This window comes from Syngnathoides biaculeatus, chromosome 17 (assembly GCF_019802595.1).
Source record: "Syngnathoides biaculeatus isolate LvHL_M chromosome 17, ASM1980259v1, whole genome shotgun sequence".
NCBI classification, from domain to species: Eukaryota; Metazoa; Chordata; class Actinopteri; order Syngnathiformes; family Syngnathidae; genus Syngnathoides; species Syngnathoides biaculeatus.
The window spans coordinates 12,577,864-12,590,149 of record NC_084656.1 but is presented as its reverse complement, the minus strand read 5'-3'; the positions used below and the strand labels follow the sequence as shown (position 1 = coordinate 12,590,149).

The 12,286-nt window shown below is 41.4% G+C and overlaps 1 protein-coding gene across 3 annotated transcripts in view; it reads left to right on the top strand.

The window, feature by feature from the left end:
* strbp (spermatid perinuclear RNA binding protein) overlaps nucleotides 1-12,286 on the top strand; it is an 80,809-nt gene that overhangs the window by 53,461 nt on the left and 15,062 nt on the right. For all 3 annotated transcript variants that reach the window (XM_061801659.1, XM_061801657.1, XM_061801660.1), the window contains exons 7-13: nucleotides 3,229-3,353; nucleotides 3,851-3,946; nucleotides 4,075-4,186; nucleotides 5,477-5,574; nucleotides 9,054-9,159; nucleotides 9,460-9,543; nucleotides 10,989-11,197. In XM_061801659.1, coding sequence (XP_061657643.1) covers nucleotides 3,229-3,353; nucleotides 3,851-3,946; nucleotides 4,075-4,186; nucleotides 5,477-5,574; nucleotides 9,054-9,159; nucleotides 9,460-9,543; nucleotides 10,989-11,197 — 830 coding nt within the window. The remainder of the gene's footprint in view (nucleotides 1-3,228; nucleotides 3,354-3,850; nucleotides 3,947-4,074; nucleotides 4,187-5,476; nucleotides 5,575-9,053; nucleotides 9,160-9,459; nucleotides 9,544-10,988; nucleotides 11,198-12,286) is intronic.

Genomic DNA, 12,286 nt, shown 5'->3' with positions numbered 1-12,286 from the left:
AAGAGATGAACGATGACACAAAGGTTGGCCACACGAGCCACCGCGGGGTCCAAAGGAGCGCTCACTTATTCCTGCACAAGCATGTGCACGCATGGAAAGCTTTGCATTGAAATTATGTGACTTTATAACTGTAAAGTGGCCAATGTGTCTTGCTCTTTTCCAGAATGCCTCTTTTACAAACAACCCTGTAAGCATGAAACTTAAGCACTTTGGAATCAATTGAGCTCTCCGTGGATATTGCGCAATCTGCGTCACTGACCAATCAGAGGCCAGAGATCTGCATAAACCAAAGCCCGTTTTTGCTCCCGCCATTTTCTCAGACAACATTGCATGGTCCAGTATAGGTTTTGTTAGCGTTTTATCGCGTATTTGGGTTATTTAACAAAAAATATGGTTAAGAGGTGTAGTCACGGACTTTGTAATAGTGACGACAGGTATCCTGAAAGGCTAGTTGGTGGAGTTCGATTCGTACCCCTTCCAAAACCGAAGACCCAGTACGAAAAATGCCTTCGATGGATCAAACTTTGTGGAAGACCGCATCATCACCTAAATCCATCTAATATCAACCGGAACAGATATGTTTGCACGAAGGTATGCCCTATATTTGATTTTCAATACATGTCTCGTATAAATGAATTCGAAGTTCTTCGCTAGCATAACACTGCTGCGTGTGAACGATGGACACACTTATTCTTTGTTGAGCGATATTTAGCGATGATCGGACTGCACAAACGTATTGATTTCTTGCTGGCTCGCGGCCGAAGCTTAACCAGACTGTGTTTGCACGAAGATATGCCCTAAATTTGATTTTTAATACACGTCTCGTATAAATGAATGAGACGTTCTTCGCTAGCATAACACCACTACGTGTGAACGATTGACACACTTATTCTTTGTTGAGCGATATTTAGCGATGATCGGACTGCACAAACGTATCGATTTCTTGCTGGCTCGCGGCCGAAGCTTAACCAGACTGTGTTTGCACGAAGATATGCCCTAAATTTGATTTTTAATACATGTCTCGTATAAATGAATGAGACGTTCTTCGCTAGCATAACATTGCTACGTGTGAATGATTGAATGAAATCAGAAGCATGGCGTCTCTCTCAGTTAAGAATGTATTGTATTTAGAATCAATAATATATCGTTGATTTGAATGAAATCAGAAGCAAGGAGTCTGTCTCAATTCAGAATGTATTGTATTGTATTTGCCATTTTTACTGTTTGTCTTACGTCAGCGCACATGGCGTGACGTCACTTCAGGAGGCGTGGTTAAGTGCCCTGTACGGGGGGGTCAATTTTGATTGCTTCTGAGTTCACAGTCCATTTCTCCCCATTTTCTTACTACACTATCATTACATGGAGTAGACTAGTGAGGCCTTATGATTCAAAGCTGATTTAAAAACATTGATGTAAAATGCTACTTAAAAATGTGACATTTCTCCAATGTTCATTCTCTTTATAAACTATGTTTCTGTTAAATATATATTTAACATGCTACGTTAATGTACAGTACTGAATACATAGACATCGAAACATCTGGGACCAAGCAGCATTTCACTCCTTTAATTTGTTCTAGTTTCCCGTTATTTCAGCAGCTTGACATGAAACAAAGTGAATACACAAAAATGATTTTTTTAAAATGATTGATATATTAGAGCCCTGCTACAATTTACGATCAAAACTATTTCTTGAGCAGTCCTCGTGTTCTGAAAATTAGGCAACTTTTAAGTAACATTCTCACGTTCCTCTCCTAACACCCAATGTTGTTTATATTTTTTACCCTTTTTTTTTTTTTTTGCAATGCTCGGATGGCTCATGTTGGTGGGATTCCAAATGATACAAACGAGTGGCGTTAGATTTTCCAGGTTCCGCTGTACTTCATCTGAGGTGCATTTGTTGTTGCCTTTGGTTGGTTGCAAGTGTGCTGAGCGGAGAGCTGCTGGCAGAGAACAAGACAACCGGTCTGGGATAAGGATAGAGGAGCAACCGGAACGATGCGCGTCTCAGTGGTCCATGTGGGACAGACCTTTTGTTAAAGCTTTATACATCAAACTAAAGCAAATACACACACACACACACACAGACAGACACTGAGCAGGATAAGAGCTGGGGTACACATAATGGCCAGATGAGTTCAGTGATAACGCACTTGTGCTTCGTCTACATAGACTATAACAGTTGACGTTTCCCCTTAATATCTCTTGAGGAAAGGGTTTGGAAGGGATGAGCAAAATATTGACTTGAGCATGTTTTCCACAAAGACCGTTGAGTGTGCTTCAGTTCACTTGCAGTCCCGCACACAAAGAAACCCTCAATGGGAACCCCACTTAACCAGCCGCACTCATTCATATACTGCTGTGTTGGATTCATCTTGCCTTGCAGAAGGAGCAGAAGTGTATTTGGCATCATGAATCAAAACAATACAGAAGCATAAGAATGATCTAATCCTCTCTAACCTATACCCTGCTTTAATCCATCCCTACTTGTGTTCAATGTAGTTCAAGTTGAACTATTGTAGATGCTCTTTCTGTTCGGTTCTACTTTTGGGCTCTTGATTGTGTGCTCGCTCAGGGAAGCTGTTGATGTTTCTTTGTGATGTCAAGCGCATCTCAAGTAAACCCAAAGTGAAAACGCGACTATTTTGACTCCTGCCTGGCGCAGACCGGATCAAAATCTTTTTCAAATACACAAAGGAGAGGCTGATTTACTGTTATGCCAACAGAGTAAATCAAACAATCCTGAGGTATTTGTTAGTGGGGGCTCCGTGTCTCAAAATGTTCTCTCCTCCCTTGTGATTCTCCATTTCACTGATTTGTCAGTGGCTCGATGTACGAGTAAGTCACCCTTAAATAGTGTGCGCGTTTTTCAACTCACCTGCGTGTAGGAGGATCAGCGCATCTTGTGTAACGCTGCGCTATCAAGCACACGTGATGCCAACCTGATCCATGTTGAAAAAGACACTCTATTTAAATAGTGAGCTTTCATCACAGATCTGTGAATTGTAGAACGCGTTCTACAAATAGACGAGCGGCTTGATGGCATGATGAAGTAACAAATCTTCACGTGCGTGTCTACGTGCACTCACACAGAAATTGTGTCTGCACGCATTCACACATAAACACACAAACACACAAGCTCGCGCACACACGTAATCGAAGCACACATGCTCAGCGATGTGTGTGTCTTTTACATTTTCTACATTGGGTTGTTATTGTTTCGTGGCAGTGTTGGGTGCTGCTGCGCAAAGAATGGAGGCTGAGGAGGAGGAGGAGGAGGAAGAGGGAGAGGTGCTGGATAGACACAGATGTCTGTTGGCCCTGGCAGCGCTGCGACACGCCAAGTGGTTCCAGGTCGGCACCCACTCACTTCCTGTCTTCCTGCCTGTCGCTGTTTGTAGCCTGACGAGTGACTCACATTGCGACGACTCAATTAAAGCTGTTGTTGTAATGACACAGATAAACAACAGTAAATGATATAAAGATGGCAGTAACGGGCTTCATAGTACTACATCTTTCAAAAAAAAAAAAAAATCCAGGTCAAATAACATCGTAAGGCTACAAAGGCAACTGTGGAATCGTTTTTTTGGTTTTTGCTATTTTGTGAACCTGCCTGCTCTGTATCATGTCAATTCCTCCCTTTTAAAACCCTTCCCACACCCGTCGTATCGACTGACTAACTGACCAAAAACACAAATAAAATAAGTAGCATTTCACAAAATTCAGGTGTTTGGGTGGTTTTAATAATTAATAAGAGTATTTTCTGTATTGTTACAGCGGGTTCTATACTGAATTTCTTCCCGGTCCCTATTGTTCCACTGTTCCCGTGATCCCCTTTCTATTGCTCTCAGGCTCGAGTGAACGGACTCAAGTCCTGCGTTATCGTTCTCAGGATACTTAGAGACATGTGCAATAGACAACCCGCCTGGGAGGCTCTTAACGGATGGGTAAGCCAATATGATTCATTAATGTAACAGTAGCAGATCTTTTTTTTTCTCCAAATTTTCATTGGATGGTCGTGAATCACATTGCCGATTTACAAAGTCAAATGCATTTTTTTTTTTCTTTCTGGCAGCCCTTGGAACTGATCTGCGAGAAGGCCATCGCCACCTGCAACAGACCCCTCGGGGCAGGAGAAGCCTTGCGCCGGGTCATGGAGTGTCTGGCCTCAGGCATACTGCTGCCAGGTCTGCATCACTGCTTGGATGAGTCACTTTTACAGTGGGAGACTTGAGTATGTGGGTCTGATCATACAAACAGGCACTTGTGAAAGGATGGGAACAGTGAACTTGTATAAAAGAGCCATGAAAGAAGATTCAGCATTTATCACCTTTCCCTTTTACACAGACAGTTCAGCATGGGAACAGTGAACTTGTATAAAAGAGCCATGAAAGTAGATTCAGCATTTATCACCTTTCCCTTTTACACAGACAGTTCAGCAAAGCGTGATATTACTAAAAATGCGTGTGCTTTCATACAGCAGCACTGCATGCACTGGGTGTCAGGTGTTAATTTATACAGGACAGTGATGCCGGCAAAAAAAGAAAAAGGGGCTCATTGAAAGCTGTTTGTTGACGAGAGGAAAAAAACATTCCCATTCTGAAGTCAAGAAAAACTCAGTTTGCAGTAACAATGTATCCAATAGGTCATGTAATATGTACTCTATCTTGACAATGTGATGTTAAATCCTCTCTCATTTAATAGTGTTTTGAGAAGATTTTTATAGACAATTATGAATTTTCAGGGGTGCTGCCATTTTCGCGAGTACATGACCTACATGAGCATATGTGACGTGTTACGTGCCGTTCCAAACGCTCAATTACATGGGTCACCATTATGCCCAGCGTTGATTTCTCAGAATTATCCTCATCTGATGAAGAAATAGAAGTATCGGTTGATTGGGAAGACGAAGGAATACTACTATACAAAGCGGTGGAGCGAGCTCATCAGACTCCGCGTCATTCCACCCAAAGAACCATCCGAACATTCAACATTATTTATTTTTCACTATTATTACGCTTCCCGGCCGAGCAAGCTCCTGGCTCAGCGGGGAGCAAACACACGGCGCCGCCGCTCTGTATGGAAGTATTCCTCCGTCTTCCCGATCAACCAATACTGCTATTTCTTCATCAGATGAGGATAAATCTGAGAAATGAGTGCTGGGCATAATGCTGTCCCATGTAATCGAGCGTTTGGAACGGCACATAACACGTCGTATACGCCCATGTAGGTCATGTGACTCACGAAAATGGCAACGGCCCTGAAAATTCGTAATTGTCGATAAAAATCTTCTCAAAACACTATTAAATGAGAGAGGGTTTAAAATCACATTGTCAAGATAGAGTACATATTACATGATCTATTTGATACATTGTTAATGCAAACCACTGGATTTCCCCTTTAAGCTTTTACGTGCTCGTATTAAAAGGCATTTCCAACTTATGTTCACTTCCGTCATGTTGTGTCACTTGCACCAGGCGGTCCAGGTTTACGCGATCCGTGTGAGAAACAGCCTACAAACACTTTAGCCAACATGACAGACGAGCAGGCGGAGGCCATTACCTACAGCGCACAGGTACGCAACACAAACACACACACTCATGCATACACATGGCAACTCAAAGGTACTGTTGTTATCAGCCAGCCCTGAGCTGTTGGTGTTTAAGACGTAGCACAGTCCAAAGCCTACAGTCCAAATCCACGCACACTTGTAAGAGACCACGTCTTCAAAAGAGCAGGCAATGTTCTGCAGGTGCGCAAAACTGCCATTCCTAGCCATAAATCCATCTTTGACACCTTGAGGACAGCATATGTGTTGCGTATGTGTGTGGTGTCGTGTCCTTCTTGACACGCACGCTCGGATGAGTCAAGGAGCTTTCCGAGCTCCGCGTGGCTTAGTGAATCCCGCCGTCCATTTTCCTTTGAAGACGCCGCGAACGAGCCTGGAATGTCAATGGGGATAATTGTATTGGTGCAGATACAAGCGCAGATAGGAGAGAGGAAGCCGTTCTGTCAATGGGCTACACGGAGCCTCATGAATATCCCGGATACTCCGGGTCCCTTAATGGATTCACATTAGCACAGCCACTGAATGCCGCGACAGTCCTGCCTCGTTGTTTGTGCAGGTCGACTGTGTGTTGTTGATTGATTGTGATGGATAAACATATACTGATTAGAGAGAGATTACTATTACATCTTCACTGAGGTCAATGTCATTGACCAATGAAATCCTTTTTTTTTTTTTTTTTTTTTTTAACCAGCGAGACAAAAATCTGAAAACCACTTTTTTTCCAAACATGCTTTTCATTCTAAAGTAGCAATTTCTCTGTTATATTTGTTCCATAACTCATTTTGCCACTTGCCTTTGGGGAAAAAAAAAAAAAAAAAATATATATATATATATTATATATATATATATATATATATACAGCCTGCCTCTTTCTAGCTGTATAGGTTTTTGCCACTTTCAGCAATAGGACTACTGTTCTGTATCAGAGTCCTCCTACTTTTCCAACTAGACCTGCGGTACATTTTCAGTCACGTTTGAACACCTGCAGATGTTTTCATAGGTCCAAACCTTTGACTGTCAGTATATTGTGTAACATGTAGTTTTAATTCAGCATTTTTATAATTTTGCAGGGAAAAGATTTGCTATCTCCAGTTGAATAATTGGCTGTTAACCATTTTCTTTAGACATTTTTTTTGTCTCTCAGTGAATATTGCAGTGAATGAGGAAAACTCTGACGGCAAGCCCATCCGCCCGTTCGGGAAAGTCAGATTGGTGGTTTTCCCTGCTTAAAATTTTCGATAGAAAATTTCCAAAGAATTTCTATAAAAACATTCTATAGAAATGCTATAGAACTCTAGGACTCAAGTTCCATAGAAATTCCATAGACATATTCTGTAGAAATGCTATAGAACTTTAGGACCCAAGCTGTATAGAACTGTTCTAAAGAAGTTCTATAGAACTGTTCTAAAGAACAACTGTTCTAAAGAACAGTTCTATAGAACTGTGTTCTGAAGAAAGTTCTACAGAAGTGTTCTAAAGAACTGAAACAACATTGCTTCAACATTGTATTCGTAAAGTGCATTAACGTGACAATCCCACATACAATCAATGTTGCCTTAGAACATAGAAACAACATTGCCATGCTAGATGGAAATTAAGCCATTACCACATAGATTGAAACCTTTATCATGCAGTGTGAAACTAGACTGTTTTTCAATCAAAATACAGACAATTACAAACAATTGGGTTATTCATCACACTGTAATTAATACTTTTAAAGTTTAGAACAAATAACTTTTTTCTTTAATTATATTACAAACAAATTTAAATATAATATTCCAATATGTGAACTGTAACTATGTGTCTCTCATATTTACTGTCCATCCTGGTTCCTCCCGTCCTGTTTCCTGCCACTGCCACCGCATCTGTCAGGTGCATATTTCAGGCATGACCAGGCCACACTTCATACATCACTCAGGGTCCCCTCGTGGTTTCTCAAGACACATTTGAGTTCAAAATTAAGAGACTTGGTTATTATTACGTCTGGCAAACAGTGTAACTATCAGTTAGGAATCTATCAAACACGAGAATCCATATTTTGTTTATAGAAAGAGCATTGTTCAGAAGTCTGCAATTTTCACTGTAGACGGCTCTTTCACACTGTGGCGTGGCTTGTATTAGAAGCTTAAAAGTCAAGTGTTATCCCCATAAACATTCTAAAATAGATATTGTAATGAAAAATACATATAACATTATTCACTTCAAAGTCTATACAAAAAAATAAATATGAGCGGAGAACGCCTCATCCATGCGCAAATTTGCGAAAGTCTCATTTGACATTCAAGTGGTTGCCTCTCCTGTCCGTGACGTCACCCCGGACATTCGCCATTGAAAACACTGTGGGAGACGAACATGCCCCTTCTGACACGGAAGCTCTTTTCGGAGAAGAGACCATCACACAACCACGTAAAGTTACCGGGGCAATATTACCCTATTGTTCCGAGCCATATTCAGATGATATGCGATCACGGCCAAACCTCCTCCCCGTCTGATCCACTTCTGCGGCGGAGATGAGCCATTGCGGGCCTGCGCCTTATTGACCGGGCTGGCTCATTTTCGTCGCCGAGCTAGGCCTCTTTATGGCGTTGTTTTAGCATGCGGCTAATTGCGTCACTGCCGGCTGCGTTGTTCATAGCCGCCGCCGTCCGCAAGCCCGACGCGGCAGCCTTCGCTGGCGAGCCAACACGACAGCCCCCCGACGCGCACATCGAGACATTTAGCACCCCTGTCATACATACGCAGATCTTTTGTTACGTTATGAGAAACTGATTACATGGTCTGCCCCAAATTATTATTATTTTTAGTCGCTGTATATACATCTACCTGTTGTTTGGGACCCACAAAGCTCTCGTCCTTTGCACCTGTGCAATCCATTTTTCACAATGAATCGGGTCTCTTGGAAACTATGAAGGGTAAATCCATCCTCTCAAGTGTTCGAGCAATATCGAGCAATGCAACAAGCCGCATTTTATCTAACACGAAGGAACAACGAGCTACCTTGCTGCAGGTAAAACTAATAGAAACAAAGTGTCCACGGGAGGGCACCCCTGCCCCATATGTCACTTCCTGCTTCTTCTCGAAAACAAATCCCTCGAGAGGATTTTTATGGCGGGAGTTACAAAAAGCCACAAATGTCAAAATCATGTTTTTTTCTGAAAAAACAGATGGGTCCATACTGGCTGCCGTTTTTTCATTATTAACATACTAAAAATCATCCATTTCATGACACTTGACCTTTAACAGACAACTTGAAATTTGTAATTTAGCTTTCTGCTTCTCATTAGACACTCTGGTTTCTCTTTTGGAAAAAAAAATTAAAAGCAATATATGCCAAAAGCCAAAGAATGCACAACAGTAACTCTGCAAGGTAGAAATCCAATGAGAGTGCAAAGTTTCATAAGAATTGCAATTTCAGAACGCACACAGCCGGTGTAGTTTGAAGTGTCTTTTCATCTTCTTCTTCCCGTGTGTGCTTTGTTTGTCAGCGAGCTCTCAGGCTGATGGCATTTGGACAGATCTCCAAAGTGCTGGAGATGGAGCCTCTTCCCTCAAATAAACCTTTGCAGAAATACCCTTGGTGTGACAAAGAAGGTGTGTGAGAAAGTCTGCTTGCCACATTCTTACATTCAAGTTAGAACATTCCAAGGTTACTGAAAAAGTTCCTTGTTGGAGTTCAAATATGACCTGACGTTTTTTGAAACTTTTTTATTTCTCCTCCATAAAGTGCCGACAGAACCATTAATAATGTTGACAGGATTCATATTTGTTTACCTCCTCTGTATGCACTCAATCATAGTTCTGCCAGTTTACACCATGTGTAACAGTGTTGACATTCACATAAACATTTAGTATTTAGTGACGGATTAGTAATATGCTTTGTTCTCCCTCCAGGCTTGGCTCTGAAAAGGCCATATGACGAAGGAATGATGGACGACAAGGACCTCATCAAGAAGATGAAGAGGAATCTTCGGAGAGGTGTGCAAAGGAGGGAAGGGATGACTTCCTCATTTATTTTTGCAAGCTGCTTCGCTTTTTACTTTGATGATAGCGTTATTTAAAAAAAAAAAAAGTATCCTCTTGCAGTCCATCTTTTCTATGACAAAAAAAAAATCCACAAACACATTGAAGATTTTCTTTTGTTTTTTTTTTTTTCATCCCGCCCGTCAGGCGCTCTCTCACTTTAGCCTTCTTACATCTCTTGCATGCTGCTCAATACTATCGATTGGCAACATTTTAGCCCGGCCACTCTACAATCCTAGCATCTTTCTTCTTTCAAGGAGAAGATGAAGCGCTTGTGACGGAGGCAGACGGGCTGTTTTATTTTCAGCCACTGGCACGAAAAGAGATTACATTGAACATTTTGGGAAAAGCTGATTCATAACAAGTTGCACAAATATCCTAGACCAGCAGTCGGCAACCCGTGGCTCCGGAGCCTCATGCGGCTCTTTCATCCTTATAATGCGGCTCTGATTGGCTTGGGAAAATAAATTACTAAAATTTTTTTGTATTTAATTGAAGTGTGTTTTATTTGTGTTAGTTTTTATATTATTTTAGTTCTAAATTTGAAGATTGTGATCTTGAAATATTAAAATATTAATTAAATTATTTGATATTATTTTTTCGTCGCTCAAAATAGACGTCACACTGCGGAAGCGGCTATTTTGAGCGACTTTCAAGCCCGGCAAAGCCAATGGACAAACATGCTGCGGTAAAGTAGTACAAGTTTTTTTTTTTTTTTTCATTTTAGATGTGCGGCTCCCAGTGTTTTCTTTTCCGTGGAAACCGGGTTCAAATGGCTCTTTCGGTGTCAAAGGTTGCCGACCGCTGTCCTAGACTGCACACTTCTTACCAGATAATGGGGTAAAAATTACAGAGTAACTTGCAAGGAAATCTTTATTTTTAAATAGCGATATAGCCATTTTGTCATAATTGCATTTGGGGGGAAAAGTGATTTACACAACATTAAAAGAAAAGTTTAAATTAATTGTACATCTGTTATTGCACATGTAGTTGTGTATTACTTTTTAAATAGTAGCAAGTGAACACTTGCGTACAATAAGAGTCTAAGGACATTAAATAAGAAACAATGACAAAGCGCCGTCTCCATAGTTTACATTGTAATGAATGTTATTAATAGCTCTTTAGGAAATGTACTCACCTGATTTTAAAACTGCGTACATTAATAAGCCTTTATTACCCTGAGAAGGGTTGCGTCAGGAAGGGCATCCGGCGTAAAAATTGTGCCAAACATATATATGCGTCCATCTGAGATGATACGCTGTGGCGACCCCGAAAGGGACAAGCCAAAAGAAACACACACACCATACAGCTCCATTATCAATAGGTTATGTACGTGTATTAATACTGTACCATGACATATAACAATACTAGACCCCTTTAACCAGATCCTGTTTGATCAGTTCTCGACGGCAAAGCCATAGACTCCAACCAGCCAATGAATGCCCTGATGCGGTTGAACCAGATCCGTCCAGGGCTGCAGTATCGCCTGCTATCCCAGTCGGGCCCCGTTCACGCCCCGGTCTTCACGATGTCCGTGGACCTGGATGGAACCGTTTACGAAGCATCGGGGTCCTCCAAGAAGACCGCCAAGCTCCATGTTGCCGTCAAGGTAACGGGACGTTTTTAGTGAGGAAGATTTTTCGCTGTTAGTGCCCAGAAATACTTTCTATGTTTCCGTGTACGTATTCAGATTCTCTCTGTGTGTGTTTGTGGAGGTGGGCAAATCCACGTAGTAATCCGAAAGTAGTCGGGAACAAAACTGCTCTCCAGTGCAAAGAGCGGGCATAATCTGCTCTTTGCTTCATTCCCAAAAAAGACTTTCTATCGGTGTCTGTTTTCTGTTCTCCCTCTCTTTCATGTTTTGACCTTATGATCTCTCCATCAGTAAACAGTCACCCATCAGGTCAAAAAAAGCAATTTACTTTTTTCCTTGCTAAGAGCACGTGGATCTGAATGCTTTCACTGACTTATTTTTGGAAAAGTGGTATCATTCGAACCCTTTCACCATTTCAAAAGGAAAAAAAATATACCGTAATTCCCGGCCTACAGAGCGCACCTGGTTATAAGCCTCAACCAGAACATTTGTATAGGAAATACCATTTGGTACATACATATACATACGCTGCAGCTGTGTAAAAGCCGCAAGTGCCCACTTTGAAACCCACATTGAAACACGAGATATTTACAAAGAAAGAGGGTACTCAGAGAGTTTAATGCTAGCGCCACGCTAATACTAACACTAAGGCTAGCGCTTGTGTCGCGCTAACAGGGGCGGTTAAAAAAAAAAACATACCGGTAAAAATCACTGAGACACGGCAGTAACACGCTAGCGCAGTGCTAACAGGGCCAGACCGGGTAAAAGTCACTTCCTCGGCACATATATTCCACTGTCTCACTTTTACCTTTTCCGCTCGAGTGCCCCCTCGCAGCCGTTAGAAAAAAATGCCCAAATTAGCCGCATCACCTCATAAACCGGAGGCCTAGAAGCGTGTGAAAAAAGTTGCTACTTATAGGCCGGAAATTACGGTTTTAAGTGATATTGCAGTTCCCTTTGTGTTTTTCATTTTTCTACACTATGTCTTCCACATAGAAAATGAATGTCGTAACATTTTCTAACAATAAGGAAATAATAACCACTCTAACCTTTGGTTGTTGTTTTTTTCTTTTTTTTTTGTCAGATAGCGATTTAAACTTCTGT